The sequence below is a fragment of the Saccopteryx leptura genome, chromosome 5, assembly GCF_036850995.1.
Source record: "Saccopteryx leptura isolate mSacLep1 chromosome 5, mSacLep1_pri_phased_curated, whole genome shotgun sequence".
NCBI lineage: Eukaryota > Metazoa > Chordata > Mammalia > Chiroptera > Emballonuridae > Saccopteryx > Saccopteryx leptura.
The window spans coordinates 149,942,458-149,960,799 of record NC_089507.1 but is presented as its reverse complement, the minus strand read 5'-3'; the positions used below and the strand labels follow the sequence as shown (position 1 = coordinate 149,960,799).

Sequence of the window (18,342 nt, the reverse complement as noted above, 5' to 3'; positions counted from 1 at the left end):
ATAAGATAAAATTAATCGCAGAGAAATGCACCACCTCGAGAAAATTCCCTTCTTTTTTTAAATAAAAGATATATGTTTCAAGGCATACAATCTCTATCCTTAAGGACTAAAATTAAAATTAGGTATTAAGTCTGCTTTGATGCTAAGAAGCAGCCCTGCCCTCTGGAAGCGCTTCTAACATCGCTTACTTTGTAACCCCAGGGCACAATAGATATGGCCTTACCCACCTGGACCCCTGGCCACCAGCCCCCCTCACCACTCACGTGTGCACACCAGGGCCCCGCTGATATCCAGGGGTGCTGCTTTGGTGACAGAGGAGGCAGAGAGTGAGGAAGAAATATGGCCTTGGTTTTCCTGATGAAATTTGTCCAGCAAAATGTCAATGTCACCCTCTGCCCGAAACAGAATAAACAACAGAAATTGGTTTTCTATCCCGTGAACTTTAGCAAGCATCTAGGAACAGCTGCAGAGTATCAGGCACTGTGCTGGGCCCAGGGTAAGCGATGAAGGTGTGACCCGCCCTGTCGAGGACTCCAAACCTAAGGAAGGAAATTGCACTGTGACATGTCAGTGCTGGGACACAATGAACAACGGACAGAAGGACAAAGGAGAGGGTCAGTAATGCTGGTGGCTGAGGCCAGGTAGGTCCACAGTGGATTTGGGCGGATGGTAGAGAAACTGCAGAGCTGGAAAACATTGGGCATTCCCATTTAATAGAGTCTCGCCAGGGCAAATGAGCCCACAGGCAGGGGACACAGCTTCTTAGGCAAAAGAACAGCAAAAAGGGCCCCTCTTAGTGGCGGGCAGGCGATTTGCACATCCTCCATCTGCCTTGAGGGTTACATAGCCTTACATAGACTATACCCACATGGCACTGCCACGTGCCCACACACTCACCAGGCAAAATGCAAATGAGCAAGACTAACACAGCTGTTTTTCCAACGGGGCCCAAGCCCATCCTGGAGAAGGAGGGGCCGGCGCGGGTTTCTGGGACTGCGGGTGAGTCCCGAGGGGTGAGAAGCCAGACACAGAATGAAGAAGGGCATGCACAACCCAGAGCCCAGGAAAAAGAGAACACACCACTCCAGGGAGAAGCTGCAGGCAATTCGGAGGGAGAGTGGGAGCAGCGTGGCGAGAGAGAGAAGAGGCAAAAGGCCTTCATCGGTCCCAGGAAGACAAAAGTCACAAAGTCCAGGAGAACCCACCGCCAATGCAGGAATATGGCAGCCAGGGCAATAAATGCCAGCGCACAGACCAGAGGGGCTGCCCTGCACACCTGAGTCCAGGGCAGCCTCGGCAGGTCACGCGGCACAGACCCCAACCTGACCCCCCCCCCACCGTGTCTTTGTCTATTCCTGTCTGGTACACTTAGGATCTGCACCGTCTCACTACGAGCCTACCTGGACAGAGGGTGCTGAAAAAGGCCCCCAAGGAGTCCACTTTCCCCGTAACCAGCTCATAACTGACTTCTTTCTGGTACTCGGCTGGGGTGAGCAGGCTCTCAGAGAGAATCCGGGCTTGGTATTTCCCTGAAAAAACAAACAACGGCTTTCATTGGGCCCCTGCACTTAGAATTGGCATGGAAGCCCCTCGGTGATAGATCTGTGCCTGCATCTCTTTCTCTCTCCATCCCCCAAGCCCGGCACCAGCTGTAGTTTAAGAGCAGGTGCTCCTGCTAGTTAAAGGAGCCCGCGGCATGCTCCATCCACGCTGGCCCAGTGGCTCAGGTAGGGCAATAAGAGGGAAGACCCAGAACACCAGCCTTGGAACCTGACTCATTGGCTGTGAAACCCGAGGTGAGTTCTGAACCCTTCCAGACCCGGTTTCCTTATCCTGGACAGTGTGAGGCTGACAGTAGTCCCGACCTCACAGGGCTGTCGTGAGGAAGAAAGGCCGTGTTTATAGGATGCTTACTTAGCCCAATGCCAATGCCTGACACACAGCAGGTGCTCCAGGTTTATTACTGGAGACACAACTCACATCAATGTAATTATAAAAAATACAGAATGAGTTCAGGATCCCCGATTGGTAAAAAGACAACTGGGATGAAAAAAAAAAGGACAACTGGGATGTGGCACAGTAACAATGTAAGTTTTTTTTGTTTGTTTGTTTGTTTCACAGAGACAGAGTCAGAGAGAGGGATAGATAGGGACAGACAGACAGGAATGGAGAGAGATGAGAAGCATCAATCATCAGTTTTTCATTGCGACACCTTAGTTGTTCATTGATTGCTTTCTCATATGTGCCTTGACCGTTGAGGCTACAGCAGACCAAGTAACCCCTTGCTCGAGCCAGCGACCTTAGATCCAAGCTGGTGAGCTTTGCTCAAACCAGATGAGCCCATGCTCAAGCTGGTGACCACGGGGGTCTCAATTCTGGGTCCTCCGCATCCCAGTCTGACACTCTATCCACTGCGCCACTGCCTGGTCAGGCTGTAAGTTTTTTTGTGTGTGTGTGGTTTTTTGGGGTTTTTTTTTTTTTGTATTTTTCTGAAGTTGGAAACGGGGAGGCAGTCAGACAGACTTCCGCATGCGCCCGACCGGGATCCACCCGGCATGCCCACTAGGGGGTGATGCTCTGCCCATCAGGGGTGTTGCTCTGTTGCAACCAGAACCACTCTAGGGCCTGAGGCGGAGGCCACAGAGCCATCCTTAGCGCCCAGGGCAACTTTGCTCCAATGGAGACTTGGCTGCGGGAAGGGTTAGAGAGAGACAGAGAGGAAGGAGAGGGGGAGGGATGGAGAAGCAGATGGGCACTTCTCCTGTGTGCCCTGGCCGGGAATCAAACCCAGGACTCCCGCACACCAGGCCAACGCTCTACCACTGAGCCAACCGGCCAGGGCTGTAAGTTTGTTTTCAAAGTAAATTTCAAAAGATATAAGGATTTCAGGTTTAAAACACATGACACTTCTTCCCACCTCAACAGACGGTAACAGGACGGCATGATGCCAGTCAGGCTCAGCTCCTCAGGGTGGTCCCGAGGCCTGGCTTTCTCCCACACTCCACATGGGACCCACCCGCAGCCCTGAAGTCACCAACTTCAAACCACACCTAGAATCTGCCATGAGGTTCCACATCTACCAGCCTGGTCTCAGACACGGCCATGCGGCTCAAATCCTGCGCCTCCTCCCTAGTCATGGACGCCCCCCCTGCATACACAGTCTCTTCTCCATACAAACGGGGCAACTCCTTCCGAAACAAAAGTCCCTTCTCTGGTCAAAACCTCCCAATGATTTCCCAACTCGCACAGGAAAAAATATCCAGCGCTTTGACCTGGCCTCAGGGCTCTGCGTAGTCCAGTCCTGTCCTCTGCCCTGGCCACCCTGCTGTCCCTTCACCACACCGAGCACAGTATGCTGCCCACAGTCCTGGGGAGCCCTGCAGCCACCCCCCAATTCTTCCTCGTTTCTCAGCAGAAGAGGCTGTCCTTCCTGCTCTAAGGACACGCCCCCTCAGATGCCAGAGGCCTGACTGCAGCACTCCCTCCCCCTCTGCCCTGCCCCCTGCAAGGCCCTGGGCTGCGTTTGGGATCCAGCTCCCCACGGGGGAAGCAGGGCTGCACTCCTGTACCCCAGCCCCTGACTGAAGCTGTACAAAGTAGGGCTTCAGTAAGCGTTGTGATAGTCAACTAGTTCAGGGGCTCATGAACCCACAAAACACATTAAGGTCACTGTTGTTTTTCATCTCCATCAGAGAATTGAAAAAACTATCTTTAAGAGACCAGCCACATCCCCAGGTGCGTGGGGAAGCCAGGTTTTCCACGGGGTCTATAGACTCCCAAGTCCCCGGAGTGGAGCTGGGGGTGTGTGCCCCATTCCACCACAGGAGGAATGGGAATTTTCACCAAGCACATGACCCAGGGCACTAGCTGCCACCAGGAGGGCTCCTGGGCAGTCACTGCACTGCTGCTGCAAACCCCGGGCCACCAGAGGCAGAAAGGGCAGCACTGGTCTAAGAAGCGCAACTGGGACACAGGCACGGCCGCTTCTCCACCAGCCGGGCGTGGGCCTCACCAGTGACGGCGATGCAGGAGTCGATGGCCGCGTTCCGGCAGGCGCAGATGATCACCACATAGTTGGTCTTGGCCAGCTTGCCCTCGATCAGCAGCCGGAACATCTCGGAGAGGCCCTCTGCCAGGGAGTAGGTGCACTCGATGATATGCACGCTGTCGTTGCAGGAGCTAGCGGCCAGGCCCGCCAGCCAGGGCAGCTGCGCGGAGGTCACGGGGGCCGCAGCACTGGGCGCAGGCGCGTAGGGCTGCGGCGGCGCCTGCTGGTACTGCCGGATCTCAGTCAGGTGGGACTCCCGCCACGAGCGCAGGAAGATCTGCTCCAGGTCCTCCATCAGGGGCACCTGGTCCGCGGCTGGCAACACAGGGCAGGCAGAAGAGGCTTCAGCGCGGGCCCACCTGGCACGCCCCACGTGCAGCGCACCCCACATGGGGGCTTCCATCAAATACAACGTGTAATTCTGGGGAAACGCACGTGCACCGTAAGCTAATTAAAGAAACAACATAATCTAAATTATCTATGTTCCATCATATTACAGACCGCTGGGACACGGAGGAGAGAGAAGCAGCCGTAACCTCCCCATCCTAACAGAACCACAACTATTTTTGTATATTTCTCAGTATTTTCCCCCATTAGGTGTAGGTTTTAAATTGCTGTTAAGGATTGTGGGCAGACAACCTCAGGGCTAGTCTGCTTTCTTTCCCATCACACCTCAATATTGTCTCATTCTGGTTAAGATCTTCATCAACACAGGAGCACGGATCAGGTGTGGTCCCATCTTAGGAAGGACTTGCATCTACGTAGCAATGTCTCTATTACTGGTCCTTTTATTGCTTCCAAAGAATCACCTTTATAAGTAATTTTGCAGTGCACATATTTTCTGCATAGATGACGTCCTCAGCCTAAATTCTCAAAAGTGAACTTACAGACCCAGTAAAAACACATGGGCAGGCTGTTTCTAGATGTGTCTAAATGTGTCGACTTACCAGACATTCATGGACCACGATAATACTGGTTTAACTGCACCCTTAGCTCCACCTGATACCACTCAGGTTGTTGTCGACAATTTAATTGAGAACATTTTTGCTTGTTGGATTTGTTCACCTGTCATCTTTTTGATGAGTAGTGAGTGGATACTTTCAACTTTCTTCCCTACAGAGATTTTCTGCTGTGTACGTCAAAGTTTTATATGTGGCTGAGCTGGAGGAAGGAACGCCACACTTCTATGCAGAAGATATGTTCCCACCCAGCATCAGCTGCAGAGCCTTGAGCTGTGTCCTATAATCAAGTTTCTTGATTTGAAAAAATAGGGATCACACAACCCATTCTGTGGGCCGTGTCAAAATTAGACTGAATTAGCCGTTACATCGCCCATGTTTAAGATCTCTGCCCTGAGCCCGCACCCCCTTCCAGAACCACCACCACCTAGCCAAGCTTCCTGGAGAGCTGTCCACAGGTGCCACGCTCATTTTCTATAACCCACCTGACATGTGCCACACTTGTTTTCTGTAACCCACCCGACATGGCTTTGGTCCCCATACTGCTCATACACCACCTGTCCAGGTTGCCAACTACTGCCATATGCCCAAACCCAACAGTCAATAATCAGTCTTCACTCAAGTCTCGGCATCGCTTTTGAATTACCTGCATAGATTTTTGACCTACATTAAGCCCTTCCCAGCCCCTCGGAGTGGTGACCACCACAGTCCATGTCAGCATGTTCCCTGTATTTCATTTCCACTGGTCAGAGATGGTCTTCATACGGGCGGCAGTGATGGGCAGTGATGAGAGCTCGGTCATCTCCCCCCTTCAGCAGCTATTTCACCGGAGGTCCCTGCCAAAGGGGAGGGACTCACCCAGCTGGACCAGGTAGTAGACGGTGAGCAGGAGCTGCATCTCCTCCGAGATGGGCTGGATTGTGGACGCTCCGAACTGCTCGTACGCTCTGGAGATGGACTGGGAGTTCTGGTAGCACATGTACAGGAGCGGGCTGACGACGACGTCGTTCAGGTTCCCGCAGAGGTAGGGGAAGTTCCCGTGGCCTGGGGAGGAACAGCAGCCTCCACTTGTCAGCTGGCCTCGGGCACGACCTGGGGCCCCACGCGTGTGGGTCTCTGAGCGAGAGAGTTAAAGCACACAGGCGTGTTGCCACAGGAGTCACCAAAGTGCCTTTTCCAGGGACGCCCCTCCTCCCAGCCCTTGTTGACCTGGTGTTCCTGCTCTAATTCACCAAGCAGTGGCATTTGCTTGTTCATTCAGCCCAATCCCTTATTCTACAGAAGAGCAAGTGAGGGCCCAGAGAGCAGAGCCTGAAGTTGAATGGCCACCTCCTGTGTGGCTCCTTCAGCAACGACTCCAGAGCACCTCATGTTGGTGACACCTTCCGGAGCTTTGCCAGGACTTTCTGCCAGCCCGAGCCTCCCCTACGACCCCGTGCTGGAATCTGCCTTGATCCTCCCAGAACTCTCTGAAAAGCTGAATTTGGAAAATGAATCACTGTACAGACCGGAGACTTTTCAAACATTACAAGATTAGTTCTGATGACGACTGTCGCAGGAGATGGAGGCCAGGCAGGTTCACCCTAGATTCAAGCAGCCCACAGAAGAACAGTGGAGCTGAGAGGCGCTGGGGTGTTCCCACTTACTGGATTCTCTCAGAGACTGGGGAGTGAACAGGCAGGGAAAGCGCTTCTCGCAGCGACGAATGGACGAGGGGAAATCACCCCCCAAAAGAGTACCTGTAGCCTTATATAGGCTACGCACAGGGGCTTCCTGCCAGGTGCTTACATCACTAATTATGCAAAGTGATTGCAGCGGGAAATGAGAGCATGCCGAACTGCAGCCTTTTTCCCTGCAATGGCTCTCGGAGGTGGACAAACCCAGGCCAGGTTCAAATCCCTTCTGCACCATCCATCAGCTCTGTGGCCCTCAGTGCGAAGCTTCACTTCGCCAAGCCTCAGTCTCCACATGTGTAACATGGGGTAAAGCTATGAAATCCTCATGGGGTTCCTGAGATGAGCAAATATAGCGAATGCGCATGAGGGTCCCCCAAAAGGCTGGACCCCACCACAGAGCTTCCGATGTGGGCGTACATCGATTAGTTCACTGATACAAAACAGAGCTCAGATCTCCTCTTGTTTTGTGTTTCCTCATGGTGACCATGGTTCTCTCTGCCAAACCAGTCAGAATTCATTGTCAAAAATACCAGTGGCTGAAGGTGACGACAGGGCCATCCCCAGACCGGAGCTCCTGGTCTCATAAATCGGCAAGGGCTGAGGACCCACCTCAACCCCCTGGCGCTTAGCGCCAAGCCCGTCACCATGGTAGGAGGTGGGTGAGGTTGAGGGAGGAAAGGACAAATGAACAAGCAAATGAACAGCGTGGGGAGGAACCATTTCACTCGAGCCTGCCGTGAAAACTGTGGCAGGCTCTACAGCAGTCAGCATCTGATTGGGGGCCATGCCTGTGATTGGTCTGCTTGGCCCTTTCATTGCCCTGGAAAAGGTTTCAGCGTTTCCTCAGGGGGACACCCTTGGAGCCAGCCTGGAATGGTGTGTGGACGTCACCTGTTTGTCACGCTTTCCTCGAGCCCCCGCCCCAGCCCCCACCTCATGCCACACGCTGCACTTGCCTTTAAATATCACTGGCTTGGCTTTGCATATTTTCAGCAAGTTGTCAGGAACAGACACTGGTTCTCCGGAGGCCACAACGGGAAAGGTGACTGAAGCCTGTCCTACCAAGCCCACGTGGGGCATGCAGGACATGCCCACGCTCTCTGGAGACACACCAACAGTGTTAGGAAGACACACAGACAAGGAGTCCATCTCCGGCAGACCTGACAGCAGGCCAGCCAACATATCAACTACAACTTGACCCTTATGGCCCCCTCCCCCACCGACAGGAGCACACAAGCCTTGGAATCACAAGTTTCTGAGGTTAAAAGCACCTTTAAGATCACTTGATCCAACCTCCCCCACCAAGTGACCCAGGCCCCTCCTCAATATCTCTGACAAGTGACAGGTAAGCTCATTTTAAAATCCTATAGGATCAGGGAACTCACTGCTGTGCAGGAATCTGGGGTTTTGGGAAGGCCCTCTAACACATGAGGAGAGCCTTTAGTGTACTGAAGTTAGCCTCCCTAGAAATTCCTTACCAACACATGACAGCACGCTGGCACACCCACCCCACTCACGGCACCGCCACCGCTGGTACCCAAGCTTTGGACTTTTGGTAAGGCTCTTGTCACTTACCATACTTAGCTCTGTTCCCACCACCCTGAGGGTAGCCACCACCGTCTGCAACTGATGGAGATTCTGGAGACCACCTTTTATGGCGCTTTTTGGGGGGCCCGGAGTTTGACAAGATACCTAGACAACATTCAGAGCGCAGATTAGGCCATCCCCAGGGATGAGCTTCCATAAAACATTTCCCTAACTTGAAGGACACTCACTTGTTACTTTTTTTTTTTTTACATCACAGTTTGCAATGGATTTTAGCATCGACCGCAGTATCCAGGCATAAAGAAACATCCTGTCAATCTTTGCAAATGTTTCATTCCAAAGTTGTGCAGGTCTATAAGCTTCAGTTCAGAGCCTTAGTTCCTCACCTTTAAAATGGGATATTAAAGTACCTCTGAAAGGAGCCTTGATCAGCACTAAATAGAACATACGTAAAGCCCAGAGTTTGGGCCCAGTACAGTGGAGCCCCCAAGGCCCCCATCAGCAGCTGCAGCATCTCATGTTCTGATAGTATAGTAACATGCATTCCTGTAGACAAGCCACAGCACCTTCAATCCACCACTGCAGTTTTACCACTTGAGGGCAGTACAGATCCACCTGTGCTGCCCTCCCCACCCCAGCCTTAAAAGTTATTATCAGAGTAAAAAAAAAATCAAAGGGAACAGAAGCTGGTATCATTGCTGTTAATGAGTCATCCTGCCCACACAAGACGACAGCATGCCCATGACTCATGCTGTGTTCGTGAGTTATTCAAAATATCAAGAATTGGTTACCATATATTTTTTTAACCAGGTTTGGTTTTTTATGCAAAATTTCCCCTACATTTAGAGCTATATGCTCAATCAGGACTGCACTCATCTGAGAAACTTTTAGAATTCTGTATGCCCGGTGCGGCCCCATCCTGAGTAAGCCAGCACCCCAGTCTCTGCCGATTTATGGGGGGGGGGGGAGACAGGCAGGCTGATTGTCCCTCAGGCTCCGGGCTCAGTCTGAGGCTGGACAGAGCTACAGTGACCTGTGAAAGCTGCCCACCCCTGGGCACCACCTGAGCCCACTGAATCAGATCTCTGGAAAGATCTCTGGAGGGTAAGACCCTTTCTTCACAAGCGCCTCATACACCTAAGCTCTGAAATTGATTGCTTTACAGTCTCAGAAAAGGAATCGAAATTCTTTCCACCTCTTCTCTAGACTGATAGAAAACGAATGAAATAAAGTGGGTAAGGAGCTAAAAGCATAAAGAACTTTGTTTACAAAGAGCTTTCAGACAGGAGGCTCCTTGGACCCTGCAACCTCCTTGCTGCCCTGTACAGACCACAGCTCCAACCACCCAGCTCTGTCCTCAAGTGTCAACGGAACAGTTCTCACCAAAACCAAGACACCAGCGCCTCTAAAACTACCTGAAGCTGCTGAACGGGGAATGGAGACTTGCTGCTAAGGATAGAAGAATGTTATTCATCGCATTACTACAGGTACTTTCTCCCTTTGGGACGCTGACCCTAACTACCTCTAACTGGACTCTAAGCCCATGAACTCTCCCCAAGTGATGTCACTGAGTGCTGCCTCTGTGGTTCCAAGTGTCTCCTGGTGGTGGGGGACACTGCCTGGCATTTAGGGTCAGATAACTGCATCACCCAACCCGCTCACTGAGGCCCTGGACACGGCACGTGGGTTAAGACTGGGAAGTCTCAGATCCAATTCAGTAAAGACATTGTTCCTCCACTCAGAGGGACACAGTTCTGAAGATGGCCACCAGGGAAGTGCTGGCCAGCGTGTACAAGAAGCAGGAAGCCTGACTGCCTCTCGGCCTCACGCACCTCCTCCACAAAGCAGAGTGTTGGAGCAGATGGCTTCTAAGGGCACTCCCACTGAGATGAAGCCTGAGATTCCGTTTGGCTGTGTGCATGGGGGAGGGAGGAGAGAGAAGCCTGGCGTATGCAGAGGCTCCTGGCGAGCATGGAGGAGAGCACTGAACCTAGAGTCCAGAGCTGGGTTCCTGCTCTGCCTTCAGCTGTCCCCCAGCCTACAGACTCTGCTCTAGCAGGGGGGGTCTGCTGCACCTCCTCACTCACCTCCTTCTCACTGGATCCTTGCCTCCTTCTCCCTCTTCCTCACTTCTTCTCAAACCATCTCTAAATAATGCTTTCCCAGCTGTCACCTCCTCCAGGAAGCCCTCCCTGAACAGACCAGCTCAATAATGATGCTGATGTGGGTGGTAATAAGGTGCCCTTAGGGAGCTGCCAGGTGTGCCTTGACTCTATATATAGCACCTCATCTGATCCTCTCAACCTCCCTCAGAGAGGAATTCTTACCTCCAGATGAGGGAACTTTTAGCCAGAAGGTTTATTCAAGATCCCCTGACTGATAAGAAACAGAGTTGTGTTTTGGATCGTATTTACCTGATGTCGTTCCCACGATACCACATCGTCCCCTATTTCTCAGGAACTCTGCAGCCCTCCTGGTAGGTGGCTTACAATGAGACCGGTCATCCACCTCACAACAGGCTCGCACAGGTTCTTGGCATAACCCCTCACCCAGCACCAGGGTCTGGGCACAGCCCCAAGGACTCACCCCATGGGTAAACCTGCTGACTGGGCCGGACTCCCCTTCTAAGCAACACCAATTCCAGGAGGCTCTTGCATCCCCCACCCAGAGACTTGACCCAGAGAAGGGCAGGACTCCCAGGACAGGTGATGCTACCTAGTGCTGAGGGGCATGGCACGGCCGAGGACAGCCTGTTCTTCACCAGTTGCTGCTGCTTCGGGGACTCCTTGCCGTTGAAGAGACCTGGGCCCGTTGCTGTGGTTAGCACGGGGTGATCAGAGGCTGGTCCTGAGCACAGAGAAGGAAACAGCAGGTCAGAGCACCGCCTGCTCGGTGAGCCCAGCAAGCTGGAAGTTACTTTTCTTCCATCACTCCTGATACAGTGATTCTGCCCCACGGAGAAAACGCACCAAAAATACACACGCATGTGCACACACGTTCTTGCAGGGAGCACTCCCTGGTGGAAGAAGGACCCGAGGGACAGGAGTGGCTGGTGGGGCCCCCTGAATTCCAGAGCTGCCCCCAAAACTGTGCTGGCTTCCTTTTGCCTTCTCCTGCACCCCCCAGAGTCGGCCATATCAAACAGGCTCAGGGGTGCTGTCAGGGCTGCGGCCACCAGGGTCCCGGAAACGGACACTCTAGAGTTGAAATGAGCTGCCCCAAATCTCTCAGCAAGAAGCTGGCTGCACTGGGACTTACACCTGGGTGTTCTGATGCCAACGCAGTGGTCCCCTCTGATGCCCTGGTGGCCGAGGTCCCAGGTGGCCTGGGCACAGCGAGGACAACAGCAGACACCACCTGGAGAAGGGGGTGTGGCAGCTGGAGGGGAGCGTGTTCCCAGCCCCAGTACAGCTGCTGCACTGGGGCTGGGATGAGGCAGGTGCAGAAGGGCTCTGGCCCCCTAGCAGGCCCGACCACAGAACACCAGGCAGAAGGAACGAAAACTGCCAACCCTGCTGAGCCCAAGAAGGCCGCTGCCTACTGTGGCAATCTCTCCCGTGTTCATCGGGTCTGTTCAGATGGGCAAGACGCTAAGCACGTCAACCAGAAGCACCTGCTGTCCGATCCGACTTCCCGTGAGATCCCAGGCCAGCACCGACGAGCCTCGATCTCCCAGTCAGTACAATGAGGAAACGAAAGTTGGCTCACAGGGGCTTTGGAGGGCTTGACAGGATGCCACAGGGCTGTGGCGCATTGAACACACAGCACAGGGCGTGTCTGTGTCGCCCACCCCTCCCAGAAGTCCAGGTCCAACACAGACTTCGTGCCATTGCACAGCAAGCTCTATGCTGCAAAGTGGGGGTGCAGAGGGATCCCACCACCCACCAACAAGGGGATCATGTGACAGAGCAAATAGGAATGCAGAACACCTTTCCAAATTAAATATTTCTCTGTCGAAACCTATTCCAAATTCAAGATGAAGCACAAAGGCGTTGCAGAAAAAGAGAACACAGATGTATCCTGAAGGTTTGGCTACGTAACCCAGCAGCCATGCTGGTGGCAGGCCAAGCCCACGGAAGTGGCTCCTTTGGGGCTGCTCCGTCGCCTCACCTGCCGGCTGCGCTCCCACGGGGACGCTGGGGTTCACTGCAGAAGTGGGCTCACTGGAGAAAGCAGCCAGGGGCCCGGAGCTGTCCAGCAGTGGGAAGAGGGAACTGGAGCAAGGGCCAGCGGTGGTCTGCCGGCCTCTGAACTCTGCGGGACAAGAGCAGTCATGAAAACCAGCTCACTGCCACCCCCACCACTTAGAGACAGTCTCCTAGGCTGGGATTGGCCCTGCAGGGGAGCCAGGTATTCAGATAACCATAATGGTGCCAACACCATCCGGGTCTTTGCTTCAGTGCAGCCAAAGGAGGTGGCGGTGTGACCACCCCTGCAGACCCATGCCAAGGGCAAGGGTCCATCAGAGGGACACTCTGACCATTAGGAGAGGAGCAATAATGAGCACTTGGGGAACAGAAAAACAGATGATACAGATGTATCACCCAACTGCTGCCCTTCAAACCCAAGGAAAGAACAGAGCATCACTCGGTAAAGGTAAAGCCAATGCCGTCCTCCAGCCCATGAGTCACGCTCTGCCTAGTGCCGTATCTCACCCACGAGGTGCCTGGTCACAGCACGTGATCCAAACCCTACCCTGGCCCCACAGGAGGAAGAACCACTGCCTTCCTGGGACCTAGAAGATGACCAGCACATAGTACCAGCTCAGGAGGTATTTACTAAGTGATGTAAGGAGAGGAGAGGGAAAGGCAGAGAGAGATGGGAGGGGTTGGCAGAACAGGAACGCCCAGAGCCAGCCCCTCCATTCTACTTATGGAAGCAGCTGGGAGATTGCAGGTGACCAGACGTGAACCAACACGGACATGTGAGGAACGGAAGGCTGGTTCTCCTGGTCATCTCACTGAGAGCCCTTCTAGAACACGCCCCTCCACACCAGCTCAGTGGGGGTGTCTCAGGGAGCACCCGGAGCTACAAGTCCACCCCCAGCCTCGTCCTTCCATAGCTGACTGTAGCCTCGGGCCCCTGTTCCACACAGACGAAAAGGGAGGGGTGGAGCCCAGTGACTTCTTCAAGGGCCAGTGCAGGGACGGAGGAGGTGGGTGATTTTCAGGCCAAGTTTCTCTAAATCAGGGTTTCACAACCTCATCCCATTAATATTTTAGAGTGGGTAAGTCGTTTTGGGGAGGGGGGGCTGTCCTGTCTCCAGTCATGACAATCAAAAAATGTCCCAACATTGCCAAATGTTCCCCGGGGAAACAAAGTCACCCCTACTTGAGAACCTTCTAAACACTTGCCACAAGAAGGAACAGCCTGGTGTGGCCCTCGGTTGACTTTTAAAATGGCCCCCACAGTTAGGCTGATACTATAAACTGAACAGCCAGAATGCAAAGCAGCATTTTAATTCCATAATCTGACCTCTCGCCTGCAATTGTGCCCGCTATAGAGCAGCTGACAGGCACCCTGGCTCACCTGGGAGTACCCCCTTCACCCACCCCTTCAGGGCTGACCCGCTCACCTGAGCCTTTCCAACAAATGAGAGGTCCTTTGGTAAGAGCCCCTTGTGCGTTGCGGACCAAGTAATACTTCAAGTGTTTCTGCTTCTTGGGTTGAGTGGTCAGCTTCAGGTTTATGTGATTGGAGAATTCTGTGAAGTAGCAGAAACCTTTCTTCCCACAGCCAATACAATTCCCCGAGAATCCTGGAGGAAGAAACAAACCGTGAACATGTTTCCAAGTACCTCTAAAGTCCTCTTCAGATATGTAGTGCAAGGTTCATAACAACTCCAACCAGCCACATCCTCTGCCACCAACCAGAGAACTCCACAGGGCAAAGGTCCCCTCATCTTAGGCTGGCCCTGGGGTCAAGAGGGCCTTGACTCAAAGAGAAGGACCAAGAAGACTCGGTCACGGAGGTGGACCCTGGAGCCTGGAGGTCTGAACTTGCATACGGACATCTTTGAAAGCCGTGCACAGAGCCAGCTTCCAGGACAAGAGCCTCATGCAGCTGTCCGCACTGATTCAGGACCTGCGGTCAGTCACCTGGTGTGCTCCTGCTTCCTCTGGCACAGGACAGTTACGGAATGGCAACCTTTGCTCACTGACACTAGATGCATTAGGAGAGCTCTTGGGAGCCCCAGTTCTCCTCCTGGAGTTAAGACATTTGACCCCATGAGTTGCTGCAAAGAAATGAAGAAAGCGCCACAGTGCACAGCCAGGGCAGTGGCGAGTGAGTTCTGGGAGCTCGGCAGCCTGGGGAGTGGAGACACTGCGCTAGAACGGGGCTGTCACAGCGTCAGCGTCCTGCCACCCGAGGCCAGAGCAGGCCTTTCAGAGAGCCAACAGGGGTCATCAGCTGCAAGGCTCTGGGATGGCCGTCTGCTCGGTGGCGATGGCCAGACCACCTCCTATGAACTATGAAAATCCAGAGAAAAGCTTCAGGAGAGAAGAAATTTAGGAACTACAATGTCCACCTAAGCGGGTCTCCTCAGATGGTCGGTTACTGCAAGAGAAACGTCAGGATTCGGCCTTTCCACCCAACTGTCTCATTGACACTCAGTATCTCAAGAGGACCTTCCTTAAGAGTTTGTCTTGCCTGCTGATACATCTGGAACAAGACCCTTTGGGAGGGGGGACCCGAGGCTGAGACTAATTTATTTTATCGTATTCTCTAGCTGACAAGTTTGCAAAGGTCATTTTGACTCAGGCCATGAGGGTCATGAGGCTATGCATAAGCTCTGTTTTTAAACAGAGTATCCCTAAGGCCTCTGGCTAGTGTCTAAAACAACGTCACCTCGGTTCAGGCCATCTCCACAGAGAGATAAGACATCGAGGTTGCTTCGACCAGCTCAGCAGTGGCCATGCAAGAAAGGAAGGTGCTGCAGGACTTAAGAAAAAACACAAGAAACAACATACAGAAAAGATGGGTCCAGGGGACTCCCAGCCTCTAGGACTGAGAGCCCAGATCTCTGGAACCTCATCGTATTTACTGGTGTCTTTGCTCAACAAGCAAATTAGCAAAGCCTGGGTCAAATTAGTCTAGAATGGATTCAGCAGCAGAGAAGGGTGATTAGCTAATAGCTTTTAGGTATGCAGGAAAAGGCTATAGGGATCAGCTGCTTCCACAATCTTATCAGTACTTGCTGGGTCAGTGTTCTGCCCCCACAGTGCTTAGCGTTCCAAAGTCCACACCAAAGACTTGTCTCAGGACCACAGTCTAACTCCCAGCCATTTTCCTACAGACAGGACAGAAACCTGGTGGATTCTTTGGTCTGTCTTATCTTAAGCAAATTTTATATTCCTTAAAAGGCCTCAGGAATAAGAACCAATCTCTTGGTCTAGCCACAGGACCAGTTCCAGGTTAGTTTAACCTTCCAGAATCCTATTCCCTTTCAACCAGAGAAAACAGATAAGGTACCAAAGAAACACCCAACACTGGGCTCTATATTCACTTGTTTTTTACGGAGCAGGAGAGAGCTAGCGCGCACACAGAGAAACAGTGCCATTCCTGCCCGTTCATTGTCATCCAGACAGTTCACTCAGCTTAGCAATAACCAGTCACTCAGGACAGCAAAACCTCCTTTTCAGAACCCTAAAAATCAGAAAGGCTAAGTCATAGTCCTAAGCAGATACCGGAAGTGTGGCACTGGGGTCTAGCATGAGGATGAAATCTAGACCCATGGTATGGCATTCAAGGCTGTGCCCAACCCCCACAACCCCTACCTCCAGCTCCATTTCCTGGTCCTCATTCAGCTATGCCTCCTTCCGGTGGACCCCCCTGACCACCACCACCATGCTCCTGCCTCCAGGCACACACCCTTCCTCACTTAAGCCCCACCTGCCTGCCCTCTGCCTGTCACTCAACCCTCAGTTCAAATGCCCACTTCTCCAGAGACCTCCTTGTCCCGAAGGGGCAGGCCTCACTCTCCTCCCGGCCCCTCCAGCCTCTTACATTGCTCAGAGAGCCTTGTAACTTCTTCCTCAGTGCTATAGTTATTGAGATTCCTGTCTTGTCCTCCATAACAACCCCATGCTTCCAAAGAACCGGGATCACGGTGTGACTTTGAGAAGGTGCAACTTGTGCCTGTACGTAAGTGTACGTGCACAGACTAGTGCTCAGCAGGTGGCAGATTGTCTGTAGATATTGGGAGGGAAGGAAGGAGACAGGAAACAAGGTAACTGTAAGATCGAGCACTGGAAGACTTCTGCACACACTTTGAAGTCATAATGTGATGTTTTTATTGAGCCCTTTGTCTCCAACAGGGGAATCTTGAGATAAACAGCTCAACAGCCACCCAAGTATTGGCCCTGAAAAACCTGCCAAGCTCTCTGGAAGGGATTATGACCCTACATTTTAAAAAAGGATGGATGAACAAGAAACAGATCTGCAAGACCAAGCATGCTAAGAGCAGTTTGCCGAGGCCAGCACTGCCATCCCTGTCCAGAGACAGATTACAGGCCTTTGTCCCATGAGAAATGTGGGCTGTGGGACCAGCTCGGAAGCAGGGGCAGGAACCACCGACCATAGAGGGCCTGTTTGTGGGTTTTGAAATGAGAGTGGAAACCTGGATCTTCCTTGTAGTAAGTAGTCAGGGAGCCCGCAGGCAAGCTGCTCTCCTGCATTGGCAAAACCTTGCTGGTTGGGGGAATCCTCGCTCTCCTGAGATGTGACCCGGGCCAGGGAGGGCCAGCCAAGAAAACCACCAGTGGCTTACCAACCAGGCCCTGGAGACGGGGAGATGGTTGAAACCACCCCTGCTGATCATACAAGATAATTCTAATCTTTCAAGACACTGTCTGAAAGGCAATGAAAGTTTTCACGAGGAAGAATATAACAAGCCACTCTCTTGAGAAATCTCCCTTAGGACTCGAAAGTCTATAATCATCTCTTCAGAACAGACCTAGAAGCACACCATATAGCCCGAATCCGCAAGGTCCTGCCAGGCACAGATATCCAGGCTTGAGAGAAATCATTGCTTCCATGTACTGACCCACCGGAGATGCCCCATAAAAATGAATCGCTCTTGACCACACACATAGACACTACGCGACTTTCCCGCAGGTCCAAGCCTGCGGTGGTTAGCAGCTGCAGGTGGCACTGGTTTCACAAGCATGTCCCGAATGGGCACCTGTGTGTGCAGCCACCAAGTGAGGCTCTCCCTTCTGTTGGAAAAAAAGTTCCGGTCCCCCTCCCACACTTTGCAAGTGTGCAGCATCACACACTTGCGAATCAGAGGGACCTGGCTTCAAATCTGGACTCCCTGCTTATGTGTGACTTCAAGCAGGTTACATCTCTGAGCTTTGTGTCTCCCATCTGTCACCAAGATGATAACAGCGAACACTTACTGCACACTGAGCATGGGCCTGGCACTATGCCAAGCACTTTATGTTATAAATGTTCTCATTTAAACCTCCAGAAGCCCTGTAACACACCTCGTGGGCTCCCCAATTGATGCGAGGGAATTGGGCACAGAGAGAAAGCAACTCGCCCAAGGGAGGGACAGGAGGTGGGGTAGGGGAGAACCAGGGTAGAATGGGAGTTGGGAATTGAACCATTCTGCTATGACATGATCTGACAAAAATCCATCTTGAGGCCCTGGCCGGTTGGCTCAGCAGTAGAGCATCGGCCTGGCATGCGGGGGACCCAGGTACGATTCCCGGCCAGGGCACATAGGAGAAGCGCCCATTTGCTTCTCCACCCCCCCCCCTCCTTCCTCTCTGTCTCTCTCTTCCCCTCCCGCAGCCAAGGCTCCATTGGAGCAAAGATGGCCCAGGAGCTGGGGATGGCTCCTTGGCCTCTGCCCCAGGCGCTAGAGTGGCTCTGGTCGCGGCAGAGCGACGCCCCGGAGGGGCAGAGCATCGCCCCCTGGTGGGCAGAGCGTCGCCCCTGGTGGGCATGCTGGGTGGATCCCGGTCGGGCGCATGCGGGAGTCTGTCTGACTGTCTCTCCCCGTTTCCAGCTTCAGAAAAATACCAAAAAAAAAAAAAAAAAATCCATCTTGAAGGAGTGTAAGGAGGGTAAGTGCCCACTATGTTCAGCACAGTAGGTTCTCAGGAAG

At 52.8% G+C, this 18,342-nt stretch overlaps 1 protein-coding gene across 4 annotated transcripts in view; it reads right to left on the bottom strand.

Moving 5' to 3' along the window:
- Positions 1-18,342, bottom strand: part of GREB1 (growth regulating estrogen receptor binding 1) — a 122,599-nt gene that overhangs the window by 34,313 nt on the left and 69,944 nt on the right. For all 4 annotated transcript variants that reach the window (XM_066386094.1, XM_066386091.1, XM_066386092.1 and 1 more), the window contains exons 5-13: positions 13,804-13,986; positions 12,339-12,482; positions 10,944-11,075; positions 8,259-8,375; positions 7,640-7,783; positions 5,866-6,051; positions 4,013-4,363; positions 1,401-1,529; positions 264-392 (exon numbers count right to left, since the gene is read on the bottom strand). In XM_066386094.1, the coding sequence (XP_066242191.1) occupies positions 264-392; positions 1,401-1,529; positions 4,013-4,363; positions 5,866-6,051; positions 7,640-7,783; positions 8,259-8,375; positions 10,944-11,075; positions 12,339-12,482; positions 13,804-13,986 (1,515 nt within the window). The remainder of the gene's footprint in view (positions 1-263; positions 393-1,400; positions 1,530-4,012; positions 4,364-5,865; positions 6,052-7,639; positions 7,784-8,258; positions 8,376-10,943; positions 11,076-12,338; positions 12,483-13,803; positions 13,987-18,342) is intronic.